Source organism: Glycine soja, chromosome 12 (genome assembly GCF_004193775.1).
Source record: "Glycine soja cultivar W05 chromosome 12, ASM419377v2, whole genome shotgun sequence".
NCBI lineage: Eukaryota > Viridiplantae > Streptophyta > Magnoliopsida > Fabales > Fabaceae > Glycine > Glycine soja.
In genome coordinates this window covers 4,268,752-4,288,995 of record NC_041013.1, presented here as the reverse complement: position 1 = coordinate 4,288,995, position 20,244 = coordinate 4,268,752, and the positions used below count along the sequence as shown (strand labels likewise).

Here is a 20,244-nt window from a genome sequence, read left to right as displayed (position 1 = left end):
ATCAGTTTCAATTAAAAAAAATTAAACTTACCTTTTATTTGTTGGAATTTTGCATAAAAATAAAAAAAAGTCATTAAAATTAACATAACTAACATCTTAATAACATCTTAATTACATGAAGAATATTTTTAAGATAATATCATTAAATAAAGTATAGTCAGTTGTTTTTTTATATTTAAGACCAAGAAAATAGGGTTTTCTCTCTCTTATATTTGAGTACATGTGATGGAAATGGTAGTAATTAATTTTTTGTGTTGCTATTGTTGTTTACTAATTAAGGAATAAGTTTATGTTAATTTCATTAAATAATTTAGACACGTTATATATTCAAATAAATGTATGCTATTAATTTGCACAATACAGTTTGTTATTATCGTAGCTTACAATTGAATGTTTGTGGTAGTTGCTCTTGCTTTTGTGGTGTAATTGATTGATCATGATGGAATTTTTTTCAACAGCCAGCAATTTGATCTGTACGTTATGATTTTGGAATGGAGATTATCTTTTTCTTTTCCCTGGTTGGTATCTATTGGTTTGTAACACAATAGTAACTAACTTGGTATAAGATTTTTAACATAAAAAGAATCGAGCAATCCTCTCTTGAGAAAATTATTGTGTTATTATTAATCATCATTTATTTAATTATTTTATTGTTTTCATTTTCTTTTGTTAATTATTACCTTAAGGATAATGGTTAATGTTTGTTATGGTTAAAACCACGGTCAATGAATTAAAAAGAAAAATTATTAAAAAAAAGCTTGTTAATAATTGCTTTGTTGAATTTGAATCTTTTTAGACTAACGATTAGTAAAACCATTTTTGCTTATCAGTATGAATATTACATACCTTTTTTAAAGTTGTAACAAATGATAATAATAAAAAAAACTAAAACTCTTAAAGTGAAAAATAATTGTCTCCTTATATTTTTTATCCGACAGCTTTAAAGAAAATATGTGCTTTCATTTATTTGGCGTTTTAAATTCTTAAGATAATATTAATTATTATATTTCTTGATTATATCTTTATAAAAAAGAGAGAAAATAATTAATGTATTAAAATAACGAATATATAAAAGATATGTTAAAACTTTTAAGTGATTTTAACATAAATGAATATATTATTTGTATTTTTTTAATTTATATATTGTAACTTTAGAATTTAGATGATAAATAAATAAAAGTGAGCCAGTAAAATAGATAGTTAGTAAGTAGTAGTAGCTGTCAATAAATCCTCTATATATCAGTCACAGTAGGTTCAATTTTGTCATCTTTTAATTAACAAAAGTTGTTATTAGTTATTTATAACTTTGAGAAGAAAAAAAAAAGAAAAGAAAGATAAGACATAATAAGTGATTGATTTTTTGTTGATGGTGTAATGTAATATAAAAAATTATTAATTAAATATTTTAAAAAATTTATTATCAAAATATAATCTTTAATTAATCATCCTTCCAACTACGAAGAGTCAACGGTCAAATCCGCGAACACGAAGCAAAAGAAAATTACTGGGGCTCTTCTATCTCATTGGAGACACGAAACTTTCGTTTTCTTTGTGAATTTATAAATTATTAAAAAAAAAAAAAACAAAGAAACCAGAGTTTTATAAGTTATGGTCAAATCAAATTCGGTTCCAAGATTGGTCGCACATGCTTAGAAACATCAAAGTCTCGAATGAACAGAATGTTCACGAGTATTTAATATTATTATTTTTTTCTACACCACATGCATTACTAAAAAATTCTTTAACTTTCACATGACTAGTAATAAATCAAGGAGGATACTTAAGTCACTAATTAAAAAATTAAAAAATAATGTTATTAGTATAACACTATCAGAATCTTAATATAATTTTATTTATTTTTTCATTTATTACTTTCTTTACCTATATTATTTTTGGTGTATATTAACCTATATTTTTAAAACACTCGAAATAGTTTTTATTTACTGCAACAGTATCAAATAGTTAATTAACATTATTAGTTGAAGCTTTCAAGGTACATAGCTCATTGATAATTTGAGACTTCAAATATTTCTCAGTTAAACGTGCGTGATTCATTTAAAAAATTATTAGTCGCTTCATTACTGTTACATCTGGTCTTTTTATAAGAATTGTTTGAAAAGTTTGCTTTCATATTTTTACAAGATCTGATTCAAATTGTTTATTACTATTATTGTTTTGATAAAAATGTCGTTAAATACTTAACCATTTTTTCTTGTCAATGAAAAAAAAAATATGATACATTAAATATTGGACTCTTTTATGAAAAAAGAGAAAGACCACCTACCAACAAAATATTATTTAAATAGGGATGCCTTAATTGTTTAATGAAAAAAAAGAGAGAATAAAATTAGAATAATTTTTGAAAGCATATTATGAATTGTTAATAAATATAATGTCACTAATTAAATTAATGAAATTTCTCAATCCTTGTGATACTGTGTAAGACAGAACTATGTTGAAAGGGACTCCAGAATTATTAAGCCACTCATAAATGCAACAAACTGTGCCTACAACTTGAGCATGATAACATGTAATGGGTTTTGCTACTTATGTTTTTACTTTGAGGGTGACCCTTTACATACAAGCCTCATGATAGAGATTATGTTTAATGGATTAATTGATATTGATTTTCTGTGTATGTAGGTCCACTCACAATTAGGAGATGAATATAAGGGCGCTAATATTGTGACTATTCAATGCAGATAACAATAAAAAGATAAAATCAAACTAGTAATAATAGTAATAGATGAAAAACAAAGTTATGAAGCGGGCACAATATGGCAAAAGGACTTATTTCTTGTTTCTATTTTGTATTTCCCCACAAAATGTCTATAATTAAATCAACAAAAAATTACTATCATTTTTTGATTTGGAAATCAAGGAAAGAGATATTTCTGCACGCTTGGTTAGTTACAACTTGGAACCCAGAAAGCGCTGCATTTGTTAAATAATTAGAAGGGTACTCTCTTAAGATATATTTTTTTTAAATTAAGAAAGTTATATCGTCATATATTTAACAAATTAAAATTTTTGTTCTTCAATTATACTATCTTTGCCCTTTATATATATGATTAATTTAATTATTAGTATTAAATTTATTGAGACTTGTCATTTTATTCTTTTCACATAACTTAATTAATTAACGTGTGATAGTCATATTCTTTGAACCAAAGGTAATGAGACTCAAATATGAGTAAATTTTAATTACTTTAATCCTATTTAATAATATTATTTTAAAAATATCTTTTAACTAATAGTAATATTAATTTTAATGACTTGTTTTTATTCTTATACCAATTTGTTTATATTTAGGTTTGGAGTAGTAATTCATAGCATTTATTGTCAGTTGGCTGGAAAAAATATAAGCTCATTAATAGTATTTTAGTTTGAAAAAATTAATGCACCAAACAATTTAAATAAATCTTATAAAAAAGGATAAAAAAGACTTTTAACGAGAATTTTTTTGGTACAGTCCTTTTTTTAGTACAACTTTTGAAAAGAGTCTTACATATAAGTTGTAGTAATACTTTTACTTAAAAATGTAATGTTATATTATCTTCTAAATTTTAATATATTTTTTTCAATTTATAAAGAAAATATTAGAAAAAGTAAATACATTTAATATTTTGGAAATATAAAAGTATTTAATTTTTTTATACTTAACATGAAAAAATGATTTAAATTAAAAATTATTAGTATAAAAAATTATAATTATTATATGTCAAGGATATGTACTGAGTATATCAAATACCATTAATTAACATTGATCAAATCTTCATTTTACTTTATTTATAATAATCTTTTTTTACCGTAACACATTTTATATAAAATTCATTATTAAAATTAATTAAAACACTTGTTTTAATTACATTCAATAATTCAAAATTAATTATAATAAAATTAATTACATTTCTATTTTAAATAAGAATTATTGGTATCTTTAAGAGAAAATAATTATGATTAAAACAAAGAAAACTATTATAAGTAACAAATTCTCATTCTAAATATTCCAATGACAGTTACATATTTAAGATTCATGTGTAAAATTACTAATTAAAAATTGGATCAACTTTATGTTAAAATTAACTAAATTTAGTGTGAAAGTTGTAATACATGTGAAGACTTTAGTCTTCTTATATTTATTATAACTTATTGTTAAGAATTTATTAAGATTAATTTAGTGGTAAAAGTTGTAATAAATATAAAAAGACTTAAGTTTGATTATTATTATGATGGTTATATAAAAAAATGTGTCAAGTGATATAAGTGTTTATATATATTTGTATTCACACCTAAAATAAATAAGACAATTATTAATAACACATTTTTAATACATTTTGTTAACAGAAATTTTATTTAATAAAAAACATAATGTTAACAGAGAAATTCATTAAATAAGAAAAATAATAATCAAATTATAATTTTTAATAGAGTAATAATATATGAATCATCTTTTAGTTTAATTTTTTAATTTTTTTTAAATCTTTTAACTGATGTTAAGAAAGAGTGTAATTGAAAAAAAGTATACTGAAGAGTTTGTTGTTTACCTTTCTGAGCAAATAAGCCTTAAACTGTGACAATAATTAAAAAGGAGAAAGCAAAGGAAGTGCAAAGGTGCGAGAAGAAAGTAGGAATGATGAAGAGAAGAGGTGACTGATATCATTCACTGCAGCAGAGAGCAGAGCAAAGAAAAGAGAAAAGAAAACCTTTGGATCCCAAAAAAGCCATATTTTTTCCCACCCACTTTCTCTCTTCCCAAACACCGCCGTATTTCGCTTTCTCCTTTCTTTTATCCCTTCCATGCCATACTTCTCTTCAATTCCTCTTTTTTAATCTTCTCTCTAACCTTTCCTCCTTCATAAGAGAAGAGAACACAAAGAAAGAAAAAGGGTCTCATTCACTCACACACAACACAAGACAACTCTTTCTCTCTCGTGTGATTGCACTCTCACCAATGGGAGCTCGTTGCTCTAAATTCTCTCTCTGCTGGTGGCCTTCCCACCTCAAGTCAAACCTTCACAACTTGTCTGATAATGGTGACTTTCCTTTTCCCACTTCACAACAACAAAAAGGTGTTATTTTTAATCTGAATGCTAACTTCATTTTTGTTTTTGATTTCTGGGTACAGATGATGATGGGAAGAGGGATGAGAATGATCCTCGGGGAGGGTTCAGTGAGTACAGTTTGGATCAGTTAAGAGTTGCAACCTCAGGATTTTCACCTGACAACATTGTCTCAGAGCATGGAGAGAAGGCTCCAAACGTTGTCTACAGAGGGATGCTTGAAGATGATAGGTTGGTTGCTGTGAAGCGCTTCAACAAGTCTGCTTGGCCTGATTCTCGACAATTCCTAGTTCGTGCTGATTCTGCTTTTGTGTCCTTTTTTTTTTTTCGCTTTTCCTTGCATGTGTGGTTTGTGAGTGGAATTTTATGTCTGATTTTGGTGTCTGGTTTGGTTTGGTTGGACTTTTTAGGATGAGGCACGTGCTGTGGGGCAGCTAAGGAGTGAAAGATTGGCTAACTTGGTTGGGTGTTGCTGTGAGGGAGAAGAGAGGTTGCTTGTGGCAGAGTTCATGCCCAATGAAACTCTCTCAAAACACCTTTTTCATTGTGGGTTTTTTTCTCCATTTGTTTGTTTATCTGTTTTACTTTTCTTCAGCAATCAACAGGAGAGAAGATCTAATTTTGATGTCATTTTGTTAAACCCCCTATTGTATTTTGAATGATTTGCTTGAAAAGCTACATTAAGAGTCCAGTTTGAGTTATTTGCTCTCTCAATTTTGTCCCCATGTTTATTGATGTAGTTTGTGAAATATTGGTTCTGTTTAATCCCCTCCTGATTTTGTGATTTGAATGAACTGCCCTCTGATAGGGGAAGCCCAGCCTATGAAATGGGCAATGAGGCTGAGGGTGGCCTTGTATTTAGCTCAAGCATTGGAATACTGCAGCAGTAAAGAAAGGGCATTGTACCATGATCTTAATGCATATAGAATTTTGTTTGATCAGGTATTTCAGCTTTTAACCTGTTTTGTGCCTCTTTCATTGTATTTTGTCAACTTATTTGGTACCAATGGTGGACAGGAAGCCAACCCTAGACTCTCTTGTTTTGGACTCATGAAAAACAGTAGGGATGGCAGAAGCTATAGTACAAATTTAGCCTTCACTCCTCCAGAGTACTTGAGGACAGGTAATATAGCCTTTTTGTTATAATTGTTTTACTTGGGACTAAAGGATTTTTTTTGTTAATTACACCCCTTTTTCTGGTTTATCGAATTCCCTAATGTGTGTTTGAAATTTGGCAGGAAGGATCACCCCTGAAAGTGTAGTCTACAGTTTTGGCACCCTATTGCTTGGTCTTCTGAGTGGAAAGCATATCCCACCCAGTCATGTACACTCTCATTTATTGTCTTTCATTTTAATTTAAGGTGGCATTGTGTTCAGTGAATCTTTGACCTGTACAATGTTGGCACTTTACAGTTGAATTTTACTAGATTTGCAAAAACATGGTTTGGCTTAAAATGATCATATCGTCATATAAGTATATAAAATCATAAACTAATAGGTAAGATAATCCCACAGGCACTTGACCTTATACGAGGCAAAAATTTTCTGTTGCTGATGGACTCATGTTTGGAAAGTCATTTTTCAAATGATGATGGGACTGAGTTAGTGAGATTAGCTTCACGCTGTTTACAGTATGAACCTCGTGAGAGACCAAATGTTAAGTTGCTTGTGACTGCTCTAACCCCTCTTCAGAAAGAAACTTCAGTATGCTCTTCTTCTTCCCTCCTTGCTTTTTGTCTCAAGTTCTTCTATTACAAGTCAATCAAGGATATAAGTTTACTTGGTTGATATGTGTATGTTAGTGAAGCCAGTCGGAAGCATAGAAATTTATTTGGTTTAAAGCTAATGGTATTTATCAGGTACCGTCAAATGTTTTAATGGGCATACCAGATAGGAGTCTATCATCAAAGGAAACGGTTTCGTTGACGCCTTTTGGTGATGCTTGTTCAAGAAGAGATCTGACTGCAATACATGAAATTTTGGAAAAGATAGGCTACAAGGATGATGAAGATGTTGCAAATGAGGTAATTCATCATTTCTACTTCTCCCTCAATTAGACTTTTATCCAGAGAATGCAGTTGGAGGCTTATTTTATGCCTTCATAAGATTTTGAAATCTGCTTGATAGATGTAGTAGTTTGGAAACCTTGTTTTGGCCCCCACTCACACATTGTGCAATGCTATTGAGTTTACCACCCTATGTTCCAGTTTTCAGAGTGTAATTAACTGTTCTTTAAGTCTCTTCCCATTGGCTCAGTTGTTTTGAGGTCAATGTTTAATGAACTGCCAGATGCTTTTCCATTGTGTGGAAAAATTCTCACATGACACCATCTGCAATTAGTCTATATAGGTATATATAGACAGGCACAATCTTTTGCTAAAAAAACACTGGTCATATGCAACTAAAGACATTGTGTTGTAAATCTTTCTTATCCATGACAATTTACTTTAGCGTTTCTTCATTCTAGGGAATGCCATCTTCTGGGTTTCGGTTCTGCTTTTCCAATACTATCACTTGAGGGAGGGGGGGGGGGGGGGATTCTGTAGTATGGCAAAAAATGTGTTCTTCACTAATTTTTTTGTAGTTCTTAGTAGAGCAGGATCTTGCTTGTAAAATGATAGTATTAATCCATTTGTGCCCTTTCATTGTATCACAGCTGTCCTTTCAAATGTGGACAAATCAAATACAAGAAACTCTAAATTCTAAGAAGCAAGGCGATTCTGCTTTTCATGCTAGAGACTTCTCCACGGCCATTGACTGCTATACACAAGTAAGTCAGCTAGAAATGCTAGGAATAAATTTTCAAACATCTGAACTTCAATTCTTCGTAAGTTGGTGTCAATCCTTCAGCTCTGCAAAATAACTAAGAAGTTTTCCATTGTCAATTTAATGAAGTATTTTCTGGCATGTCCACCAACATTTTGCCTTGAGTAGTTGAATATTTTTGCTAGAACAGTAATGATGGATTGGTAGAATAAAGGGGGGCTTATCACTTTAGAATCATCTAAAAGCTTTTGGAAATTATGGTTGGGCAGAGTTTAAAATGTTATTATATATCTTGCCAGTTGCAGAAAGAGGGAAATGTCCAGAATAGACATTAGGAAAGCCAGTTGAACTTAACCTATACCATAGACCATAGATTTAGACCATTACTCAGAATGCATTGTAAATGAAGATTGATCAGTGGTTAATTATTATCCATGCTAGCTTTCTTATATTAGAATTTGACAATACTTGTTTTGTGTGGAGTTCATCGATGGTGGAACTATGGTATCACCAACCGTGTATGCCAGGCGCTGCTTGTGCTACCTGATGAATGACATGGCACAAGAAGCACTTGGAGATGCCATGCAAGCTCAATCAATATCTCCCACTTGGCCCACTGCATACTATCTTCAAGCAGCTGCTCTCTTCACCCTTGGCATGGACAATGATGCACAGGAAAGCCTTAAAGATGGCACAACACTGGAAACCAGGAAGTATAGAAATTGAAAGTTGAAACTGTATATAGTCTTTTTCCTTTCTTCTACTTCCCCTCATTGATCAAGCAAAATTTTTATATATCACTTTTAGCTGTATGTAGTAATTTTATATGTGCTTTAGACTCCTAATTGCGATGGCTATGGCCTCCCCCTGCATTCTCTCGTATTTTTGGTCCAATGCTGTGAATCTCAAAATGCTCAGATCCTTATAAAAGATGTCTTATTTCTTGTCAGCCATTCCCACCCACCTAAGTCATATACTTCCTAGATAAATTCATGAGCACAGTAAATTTCGGTATCTTTCATATCTTAACCACTACTAGGCCAAATTTGTCAGTAACTATCACATTACGTATTAATCTATTCACTCGTTTAATTTGATTTTGTAGCAGATATCATGTAATGATAAGCTATATAGAGGAGAAAAAAATGTACAACAATTTTTATTTGAAAGGGGAAGTAAGCCGGAGTTGTGCTAAAACAGTAAAGCACAACACTTAAATTTTGTATTAGCTGCTTTGGTTGTAAATTAGTATCATTCAGAACAAATTTAAAAGCAACAGAGAATAGAGAATCGTAGGACGAAGAAGCAAGCAATATACTACCATGATATGAATATAAAAAATTATATACTCTTTAAACAAGTTGTGGTTAGAAATTTGAAGAATGAAATTAATGAGTGGAAATATCCTGGAGTTGACACTAGATATTTTGCTCTTTAACCCTCCGGTTTATATATTTAGAGGAGAGTGACTTAATAACCCTCCGGTTATTAAATCTCCCTTGCTAAACAACATAAAACGTTTTTCTACCAACAGTGTTGGACATATATTTATGCTTTGGTGGTTCTATCTTAGGAGTTATTTAGTATTTAAATCCAAATGTTATATATATATCAATCAGTGTACCAATATTATTTTATAGTGTCCTAATCCTATATATTGAGCATTTAGTTTTATTTTTTAACTTTGAATCCTTATAAATATTTCTTAATTTTAATTTCATATTTACTTTAATAATTATCTCAAAATTTCTTTTCCAATCATCTTAATTAAATTACTTTTTTCTCTTTATCTGTATACTTGATTTTTTTAAAAAATTACTTATGTCTTTCAATTTATCTATTTTACCTTCATTTCTAATTTTTATTTCAATAATTTATTAAAACAATTTGTTAATATTTAAAAACAATCTTGTAATACAATATAAATTATTATCATAAATTTTATATTAACAAATATTTATTTATTAAAAAATTTAGCTGTATAAAATAAATATTTACTAAAGCTTAGTACAGGGAGGGAGAGGGAGGCACGGTAGTTTTTTGTCTAAGGTGATATTCAATCTTTTTATGGCTTTTATCTCCATGCGTTTGATACATTCAAAGACGAAAGATACTGCTGGAGAGGATCCGCATCCATCTAGTTTCCGTATTTGAAATACTCTGTTGAGTCTAATGTTATGTCCGTTCATTTAGTTCTCAAATAATATTCAGAAAACAAAAATGCTGATGCATTAAAAAAATTCTCAAATATTCTTTTTGTTTAAAAAATCATCTGTCATTCATTTTACAAATAATTATTCGTACTAATATCGTTACAGTTCAGAAAAATAAAATATTTTAAAACCAATCAATCAATTAGATGAATAACATTGGAAACAGGCTTACAACGCAACATTGATAAAAACATGTAACGAGGACAAGGTTATGAACAAAGTAAAACAAAGTGAAAAAGACTAGAGTGTGGAGCATTTGTTGACAGACAATTATGATAACTGGCAAATTTCAGCTATATGAATGCAATATCTAAAATTCACAATATTGACACCCCACACAAGAATACAACACTTGCTCAACAAAAATCCATTCAAGGCATACAACTACAACATATCCTGAATGGCAGGATGTCCTTACATTTCATAATGTAAATATTCTACCCGGGATCTAAAATGACCAACTGTATCCATGTCCCACCTAAATCTCCTTCAAAACCTCCCAAAGATTATTTTAGAAAGAATTGGAAAAAGAAAAGCAGTTTGCTTCAACTGCTGAGATAATAATAAGGAGGATTCATTCATGAATGTATACAAAAATCTTAAATTAGAAATTCTGTGTAGGCAAATTTAAATAGTTGGCCTCTTACCACAAGCCAATGAATTTCCACCAAACTCCTCCTAGCCCTAGCCAGATTATAATGTTAACAATACTAATGAGGAATCCATAGCCCCACCATTTAGCAAGGGGAACATAGTTGGCACCGAAAAACACAGGAGCTGATCCAATTCCATAATGAGTAAGGCCACCCATAAGGTTGGAGAGGAAGGACAGCACTATGGCTCCAAAGAATGGCGGAGTCCCCAGAGCAGTGGCCACAGACAAAAATGCAGTAAACATGGCACCAATATGAGCAGCTCCACTCGCAAAGAAGTAATGAGAGTAAAAGTATAGAAGGACTAGAATTCCAAAAGATAATTGCCATGATAGACCCAATCCACCGACAAACTACATAAATAAATAATGACATTAGCAAATCATTTCATTAAAAAAATCAAGGAATATCATAAATTATTCAAATAATTTCTCAAAATATAAAATTTTATAAACACATGCATGCTGCACAATGCAAATTCTCCTCTGCTGAGCATTTTCAGGCATGTGAATACATGCCACAAATCTGAAAGGTGCCCATGATACAAGGTATGCACGTAAATATTATTGCCATTGAAGATCATTTCTTCAGTGGCAATTATCATGCGTTGACAATGAAGGTGACGTTCCAAAACTCAGAAGTATGAACAAAGCAGAGAAATGAAACAAGATGCATAATGAAGACCTTATTCCAAGAGATTACACTAGCAAACTGATCAATCATTACATACTAGAGGCAAGTATGTCCAATAATCATATGCAGTTGGACAAAAGCTTGATTAGCTTCAGCATATTTCAAAACACAAAAAAGGTTCCTGTGTTTGGTTGGTTTGGTCAAACGACTAGAACAATTTGATTAGATAATGATACAATGAAACTTATTCTAAAACAAAAAACCATGCATTCACAATTTCACCCCAAAGAACAGATAAAAGGCAAAAGAGTTAAACATCAATTATCAGGAGAAGCATAATGTTAAATGAATATTAGCCAGCAGATGGAAACGGAAAAAAATACCTTGACAACAGTTTGACTGAACCAAGAAATGAGACCATATTTGTTCAGGTAGCCAGCCATTGCTATGAGGGCAGCAAACCATGTGAGGGTATCCCAAGCAACTCCTTCAGCTAAGCACTCCTTCCATGTTACAACCCCAGTGACAAGAAGTACAGATAATCCAAGAATTGCAGCAGATACAGCATCAATGTTAAGAAGTCCTCCAAATACCCAAAGTCCCACCTGGTTACAAAACAATCAAAGATTCTTAGGCATTTAAAGTACCACATACTATTCACCTTATTAAGACACAAGGCATACAACAATACAGCTACCACTAAATGATTATTTTCACAGACCAATAAGAAGCTGAAAGTAACCAGGGGACTCACAACTAAACAAAATTAAAAATGGCATGATTAGTCATGACCAATGTTTGATATTTCCATTGACTTGGCTGTAAAGCAAATGCACATATGTCCTATGATCAGCCTTGCACTGAGACTGAATGTTCAACAAAACTAAGGACAGAAAATTCTAGCACAGATTAGAAACCAAAGCATGCCATCATATACAGCTAACATTAAGTTCAAAAAGTAAATACTAATAAAATAAGCAAAAAGTTTGGAAGTGAGTGACCGAAGGAATTCCCAAGGACCAACTCTGCAATTAGATTAGCATTTTTTAAGAAGAGAACTTTAATGTGCAGTCACATTTCGAAAACTACATTTGAAATCCCAAGCCCTTTATGAGTAACTGGCAAGCTAAGATTGTCAGAAACCAAATCAACAGACTCATCCCATCACAAATAACAGAGTTGTTAATGCTATCAAACCTTCGACAAACATAGCTCCAAATTAGTTGATTCAATTTCTCCCTATTGCACAATGCACGTCTAAGTGTAGTGTTTAGTCCACAGTCCACACACACAACAAAGTAGATTCATCTATTCTATTAATAAAACCACTTTTAAAACACATCACTCTCTTAACTTCATGCAAAGTTATGTTCAATTTTGTCCTAGCTACAATATATAAAACACCCACATGTTACATTCTACAAAACACTACTCAGAACAATAAATCAAATTAAATTTGATTTGATTACCGTGAGAAACAGAGTGGCAGTCATGATCTTCTCATTGGTCGTCATGGGCCCCATCTTCTCCAACTTCTCCTTCGCAAGCTTAGGAGCATCAGGACTACTCTTCAGTGTCGGCGGATATATAACATACAAAATCAACGGCACCAACACCAACGACGCCAAGCCAGGCACAATTGCGGCTTTAGCCCAATCCAACCACCCAATCGTCTGGTTAATGGAATTCTGCGTCAGAGTCGCGCACAGCGGATTCGCTGCCATCGCCGTCAAGAACATCGCCGACGTAATCACGGAGGTCTGAAAGCACGTGAGCATGAGCCACGCCCCCAACCTGTGCTCTGTCCCGTCGCCGGCGTTGCTCCCGCAAGCCACGCACAGCGCCTTCACCAGCGGTAGGAAAATCCCCCCCGCCCTCGCCGACACCGAGGGAATCGCCGGCGCAAGAAGCGCCTCGCTGAAGACCAAGCTGTAACCTAACCCTAGCGAGGAGCTACCGAAGAGCTTAACGAATTGGTACGCGACGCGGTTTCCGAGGCCGGTTTTGATGAAACCCTTGGCGAAGAAGAAGGCGAGGGCGATGAGCCAGGGGATGGGATCGCCGAAGCCGGAGAATGCGGCGGCGAAGGGTAGGGTTTTGGTGAGAACGGAAACACCTAACCCTAATATTGCTACCGCGCCAAGAGGCAAGGGTTGCGTTATAATGCCGACGATTGTGCCTAGGAAAATCGCGAGTAGTTGCCACGCGTTGCGGTTCACGCCGGCGGGAACCGGTGAGAACCAGAGGATTACTCCCGTCGCGATGGAGGCTATTAGCGGTTTTATGGCAGCGCCTTGCCATGGCTGTACCGGAGCCGGCGCCGGGGTGATGGAGGCAGCGGAGGCTCTGACTGTTAAAGCGGAGGGTTTGCGAGTGGAAATTAGGTGTGGTTTTTTGAGTGAGAAATTTGGGAAGGAGGAGATTGAAGCGTGGAGGTTTGGTTTGAGTGAAATGGAAGCGTGGCGGTTTGGTTTGAGTGTGGCGGTGGTGTTGCGGCGGAGACGGAGGGAGGGGAGGGCGGTGGTGGTGAGTGCAACGGAGGCCATGGTGGGAGGGAGTGGGATCTGGTGAGGTGGCGGTGTTGGGGATTAATAGAGTGGCAGCATGTGATGTGATTTGATTGTGGGGCGTTGGATTTGGAGTGGACGGTGGAGATTGGGTGTGGAATATGCGGCTCCGTTTGTTGGTGAGGAATTGGTGGCTTTGTGATTGACGTCTGAGATGTGGATATCTCCGCCACAAATTATTGATATTAACACGTGGCGGTATGTGAATGGGTCATTGTACACATCGGATTGATGCTTTTGGTGAAGTGAAGTGGATGAACACGTGGTGTTGCGTGTGAGTTAACGCTTTCGAAATGATTTTGTAATATTTATAAGAATTTAAAGGATTTTATAAATTTATAAGATTTGAAATAATTTTGTAAACTTTTAAAAACACATTTAAAATTATAAGAGTGAGTGAAAAAATAATAAGAAATGATTATATTTGGATAAAAAAAAGTAAAATCAATATAACTTTTTTAATCTTTTAATAGTTATATTGGTTATAACTTTATGTCATTTTATACTAACATTTTTTTAATAGTATTTTCTCATTCTCACTTTTATATTTGAATAATAGATTTAAAATTATATGTTGGTTTTTGAATTTTTTTAATTGTTATAATTATTCATGATAAATCTAATGTCACGTTTAAATGCGATGAAAAAGTAAACATATATTAAAAGATGAACATAGTTGATATAAGGAAAACATGATTAGTCCTAACACATAAGACAAATACTAATTTAATTTAGAAAACAAAGGAAAAACTATAGAAGGAAGGAATATATTTGACATTTTTTTATTCCAAAAGAATAAGAGAAATATATATGAGACACGCATCTTGAAAATATTAAAAAGAGAAGATGGTATGTGTCATGAGAAAAAATAAAGTCTAGTAACCAATAAAAAAATAAAGAAAAAATCTAACAAAATCTCAAGGTTTTGAATGAGATTTTTTTATAGATGTTTTATATCAAAAAATCTGATGAATTTCATCAAAATCTTTCTTAAAAACATCAAAATTTATATATTTTTAAATATCAAAAGACTTTTTATAAGTTATAAAAAATCTTAATTTAATACCACTGGATTATGTTGTCTTCTTACAAAATATTAGAAGTTTTAATTGAATACCATAAGACTTATTTATACTATTTAAAAATCTTGATTGAATATCATATAAGAATTTTTTTATATAAAAAAGTCTTTTACAATTCTGATAGAGTTTTCCACTCTTTGATAGTGATATTATTAGACATTAGAAACTTAAAAAGTATTGATCATAAAAAAATATAATTATTTTTCATAGAAAATTATGTATATATATATATATATATATACTCATACCCTATGTAAATTTGTGAATATATATACCATCACGTAGTCCGTCTCAATATTTTGGATAATTATTCTTGCCACCTGTGGATATTTTGGGGGTTATATATAGTATGAGTATATTTGTGTCATTCTCAGTTTCCAATGTGTGTGTCCTTTTGAAGATTTTATTTTATGGAGTGATGCCATGTGACACCCATATTCATTCGTTCAAAATAATTTAATTAATGTAAATTTTGTCTTTATTATATTTTATTTATTTTCAATAGAATCTTAAATTAATTATAATACATAAAAACCATATAAATTAAAATATTCAAATTTTATATTTATTTTATTGTTTTAAATTTTATATAGAAGATATAAGAACGATCTAAATTGATATGATATATTTTTTGTTGATCCAAGTAAAAATGGGAAAAATATCCAATTACAAGTATATTTTTAAAATATAGTAATTGTTATTAAAAGTAATTTTTAGTTAAACAGATGTCTTTATAATTTGCATAAGAAAAATTTAAATCAATTCACACATGCTATTTTACCATAATAAAACATACACCTGCATAATTTTACTTGATTGCCTAATAAAATAATTTAAATAAACATTAATTCATTTTATATATTTATTGAATATTATATATTTATTTATAATTTAAAATTTTTAAATTCATCACAATTTATTTTTATATTTTAAACAAATATAAAATACAATTAATTGATTGTCCAATATATTTTAATTTTAATTAATTAAGATAATTACGATCAATGCAGTGAACAGTTTTTCTGTTTTTATTTCATTAGGGATTCTCTCTATGATTGTATATACCAACATATTAAAATTGAAGGTCTCATATCATTTTCTTTGACTTTTTTCCTTTTATTTGCTTAAGACAACATATCTGATATTGAAAATGATTAGTTCTCATTAATGATATAAAGTGATATCTCTTATTCTATGTTATTTATGAAATTTCATTATTTATGTTTAGGACATACTTTGATGGCATTGTTAAAGGTAAACAACAATTTATGATTCTTTATTGTTATGATTCTCAAATTCTTGCATTATGATAGTTTTGTTTTATGGATTGTGTTTGCTTTTGTAGCTCTTGCCAATTGTGTTTCATTTACACATGTTTACCTTATAGATGAAAAATGGAAGATTTGTTCAAGTTTGTGTTTGTCTAATAGTAGATTTGGTTGTTTTAATGAGACATATTTAAATGCGTTAATAGTGTTTGATTGATAATTAATTAATTTATTAAATATATCTAGTTACAAATTTATCTAATAAAATAAATTCTACCATTTTTTGTAGGTTAATTAAATCAAATAAATTTTTTTATATTCTACTTGTGATTTTTTCTCCTTTTTTATTTTTTTAGTTTTAATTACTTTCCAACAAAAGTTATGTATAATTTTTTTTACCATGAGTATATATTTGGTTTAATTAAATCGTTAAATCTTATGTGCATTTTTATTTTATATAATACCTTAATTAATTTATTATTATTTTTGGAATATTTTTATAATTACAATAACCAATTATCTATTATCAAAATAATAAATAAAATATTTTATTTATTAATTTTGATATATTTAAAACGTTGAAACTATGCAATTAGTTACGAGTGTAAAATATATAAACATATGCATAAATAATAATAAATATATTTAATCAACAATGCCCTAAATTCAATTTTAATTAACACAATTTTATTCAATTTTTTAATCCCAGATCAAGTGTGCAAATGAAAAATAAAATAAAAAATCAACTAAATTAACTTTTTTTAAGAAAAAAAAGTCAAAAGAAAACATGTAAGATATCACTAAAGTGAATGAGATCCTATCTCGAACAACAATTCCAATAGTAATAATAATTTTTTAGAACAACTGTATATATAAAATATATTTAAATATTTATTGACATATCTACTAACATATATTTATTAAAATTTAATCTAAATAAAATATATTAAATTCAAATAATATAAAAATATTTCTATAAATTATAAAATGTGAATTTAATATCCTTACAAAGCACAAGAAACTAAGCCTGTTAAGATTACAAAGGAGGAATGAGAGTGTATTTAGAAAATTTGGGGAGTGTAAAAAGCAAGTACCTATATATATATATATATATTTTTTTTTTCTAGAATAAATAATTGGGCCTTGGTTTAACACGTTGAGAATGATTTTCTGTTTTATGTGTTCAATGTGTGTGAAAGACCCGAAAATTAACCATGGCATCAACTTTCACTAGATTAAACTTTTTTATGGTTTGATTATTTTTATTTATAATTTTTCTTTAAATAAATCTTATTATTTAATTTCATAGTTGCTAGATATCTCCTCACTAAAAAAAATACAACAAATTTTATTAAAATATAATTTTATATTTAATAAGATGATTTAAGATTGAAGATGGATAGTCATTCATTTATATTATATATATGAGAATTACTAACATACACCCACTCAAAAATTAAAAGGTGTATATTAGCGATTATATCTTTTCTATAAAATTAATAGAGACCTTTCTACTCCATTATGTTTTTATTTTGAGAAAAAAATGTCATGATGATTTGCAAAAATTTAATCGTGTGCCTTTCTGAATTATATAACAATTTCAATCACAGTACTCTTTTTTTTTTTAATAAAAATAGAAAATCAAGTTATTATTGTTATTATTATTTATAGAAGTTCTTGCTTATGATGGTCGTAGTTTCCATCTCAATTTTGTCAGTAATGTTTCGTTTGTTGTAATATTTCAGTTTATGTTAAGAGCTTGTTGATACAAGACAATTTTTTAGTTCTCCAAAAAATATAGTAGTGTTGAAAGTATTTATTTCTCACGTTTGGTTTATTTTTGAATATTAACATTCCCTGAAAATTAAATTATTTTCAGCTATGTTTTCACAAAATTGTTTTAATATAAATATGAGAATCTAACTTTCTTGAATAAGAAAAATAGTTAAGGTATCTTTTTTTTTTATACTTATCATTTTATTTTTCTTAGATCATTTAATGTGATAAATAATCAATTTTTTATTATAAAATATCATATTATTATTTTATTCACAATACATGAAATTTTTTTCCGTCAACTAAATGCACTCTAAAATTCTTGAAATTCTAAACCCACTTTTGAAACTTTGTAGGAGTTAGAATTCAGTTTGAAAAATCATAGGTGATGGAATGGTTTAAAGTTTCATTAGCTATATATAATTTTACACTGCAAATACTATCAATAAAGTCGCTTTGGCCGTGTGGTTAAGGCGTGTGCCTGCTAAGTACATGAGTTTTTTGTTAACGGGTTCTACCACCCTCGTTCGGATTGGATTTAATTTTATTAGTTTTTAACTCAATCCAATTAAATTTAAAAATTATTAAAAAATGTCATTCCTTAGGTATTGGAAAAAAATAAAATAAATTCTCAAATTCAAAAATAGTAAAAATATTATTTTTTACATAATGATATTTTTTTTAAAATTAATATTCACAAAACATTATATTATTTATATGATAAATAAAAAAATTATAAATATATACTCACAATATTATTCATAAAATAATATATTATCTTAAAAATAAACTACAAAAAATAAATAATATGTTACCTTAGACATAAAGTGTGTTTAGGCTAGAGTAATTTAAGTTCGGATGTAAAACTTTAAATACGTCATTCAATTTAATTTATGTATTGCCCACAAAAATTTAGTTAAATTAGACGGGTTCGCATATTGAATCCGAAATGCATACATCCATACTTTCTAATTTCTAATGTGTGTTGAAGTTTCCACCACTCCATTGTGGACAACGACTACGGGTGTGTTTTGTTTTTTGTGAGCAACACATAAATCAATATTCATCGTTTTATTAGTAAGCTGAATCCATTATCTCATGATTACATCAACCTTCGTACATTTCTTCAGAGTTACATAATTTTATACACACGTAGAATCTCTCTCTATTTTCATCACATTGGGAAATTTTTGTTTGTACCAAAAGAATTGCACAAAATTACCTGTTCAAGTTTTTAAACAATCATTTTATATGCATTTTCACTCACCTATATATGGTAATTAGGGTCTCATCGACTCTTACATTTTCATTGTTATTTTTATATGAAATAATTCGTTCAAAACAACAGAGCTATTTTATATGTTAGATTTTGATACAGTAACGTTTAATATACTGTACTAATTTTTACATAATAAATACTTCTTTTATTAATTTTTTTCTTCTATTTTCTTACTCCTAAGAAAACCATCTAGCATTTTCTTTTGTCTTTTAGTAATAGATACAATTGGCTTCAAATTCAGAGAGGACGAAGGTTCATGATTGCGAGTTTTTTTTTTTTTTTGGGTGTGCTAATATAATAGACCAAAGTTGCTTGAAAACAATGTCACGTTACCAACTTTAATATCTAGCAATAAATGAAAAAAGGTCATGATTAATGCTACTTTACACTTTCGGACTATTCCTCATCTTGCACAAGCAGCGCCATTGAATGTGTGTGGAGTCGTCACATCGACACTAACACATGTCTAATGCAATAATTACACTATAAAAAACGTGAGTATAATTTTATTAGAGTTAGGAGTAGTACAAAAATTTCACCCTCGTAACAGGTCCCAAATCCCAAACAAAATCACTTTAGCATGCATTTAAATTGTGACATTTGAGCAGGTTGAAATAGAGATGGAAATTTTAGCTAGTGTTTTAAAGCTGTATGATGTTGTTAGCTTTACACACAAACTCCAATGCCTAAATAAGACTACAGCAGAATAACAACATCTAGTATGGAAAATTGTACCTAAAAAGGGTGTATGTTCTATATATAGTTATCCCATAAAGGATAGGCTTAGACCAATACTGAATAAAAGTATCATAGAGATAATGATCTTAGTTTATAGTTTTTGGATCGCTCCAAGATTGATTTCCGATCTTGTTCTCATCACTTGGAAACCTCTTTATCCTACGTGGTCAATGTTGAGGGATTATATGTGTCTTGCATGACCTCAT

The 20,244-nt window shown here is 30.2% G+C and overlaps 2 protein-coding genes across 2 annotated transcripts; one reads left to right on the top strand and one right to left on the bottom strand.

Annotated features, from left to right (window-relative positions):
• The first annotated feature begins 4,586 nt into the window (after nt 1-4,586).
• On the top strand, nt 4,587-8,778 carry LOC114379835 (serine/threonine-protein kinase BSK5-like). Its single transcript, XM_028338616.1, has 10 exons — nt 4,587-5,036; nt 5,129-5,352; nt 5,474-5,609; nt 5,872-6,005; nt 6,081-6,186; nt 6,302-6,387; nt 6,579-6,767; nt 6,923-7,087; nt 7,720-7,833; nt 8,313-8,778. The coding sequence occupies exons 1-10, from the start codon at nt 4,955-4,957 to the stop codon at nt 8,553-8,555; spliced, it is 1,479 nt and encodes a 492-aa protein (XP_028194417.1). The 5' UTR covers nt 4,587-4,954; the 3' UTR covers nt 8,556-8,778.
• Nucleotides 8,779-10,315: 1,537 nt separating this feature from the next.
• On the bottom strand, nt 10,316-14,087 carry LOC114379743 (dicarboxylate transporter 1, chloroplastic-like). Its single transcript, XM_028338432.1, has 3 exons — nt 12,798-14,087; nt 11,712-11,933; nt 10,316-11,048 (listed from the first exon to the last, which is right to left on the bottom strand). Exons 1-3 carry the CDS (start codon nt 13,872-13,874, stop codon nt 10,686-10,688), a joined length of 1,662 nt encoding a protein of 553 aa, XP_028194233.1. The 5' UTR covers nt 13,875-14,087; the 3' UTR covers nt 10,316-10,685.
• Between the last annotated feature and the right edge of the window lie 6,157 nt (nt 14,088-20,244).

Excerpts from the sequence above, each read along its gene's own strand:
- LOC114379835 (XM_028338616.1), top strand. The coding sequence starts at position 4,955 with ATGGGAGCTCGTTGCTCTAAATTCTCTCTCTGCTGGTGGCCTTCCCAC. Across the intron at positions 5,353-5,473 it reads CTGATTCTCGACAATTCCTA|GATGAGGCACGTGCTGTGGG; the intron begins GTTCGTGCTGAT and ends TGGACTTTTTAG. Across the intron at positions 7,088-7,719 it reads ATGAAGATGTTGCAAATGAG|CTGTCCTTTCAAATGTGGAC; the intron begins GTAATTCATCAT and ends ATTGTATCACAG.
- LOC114379743 (XM_028338432.1), bottom strand. The coding sequence starts at position 13,874 with ATGGCCTCCGTTGCACTCACCACCACCGCCCTCCCCTCCCTCCGTCTC. Across the intron at positions 11,934-12,797 it reads CTGCCACTCTGTTTCTCACG|GTGGGACTTTGGGTATTTGG; the intron begins GTAATCAAATCA and ends TTTTGTAACCAG. Across the intron at positions 11,049-11,711 it reads TCAGTCAAACTGTTGTCAAG|TTTGTCGGTGGATTGGGTCT; the intron begins GTATTTTTTTCC and ends TTATTTATGTAG.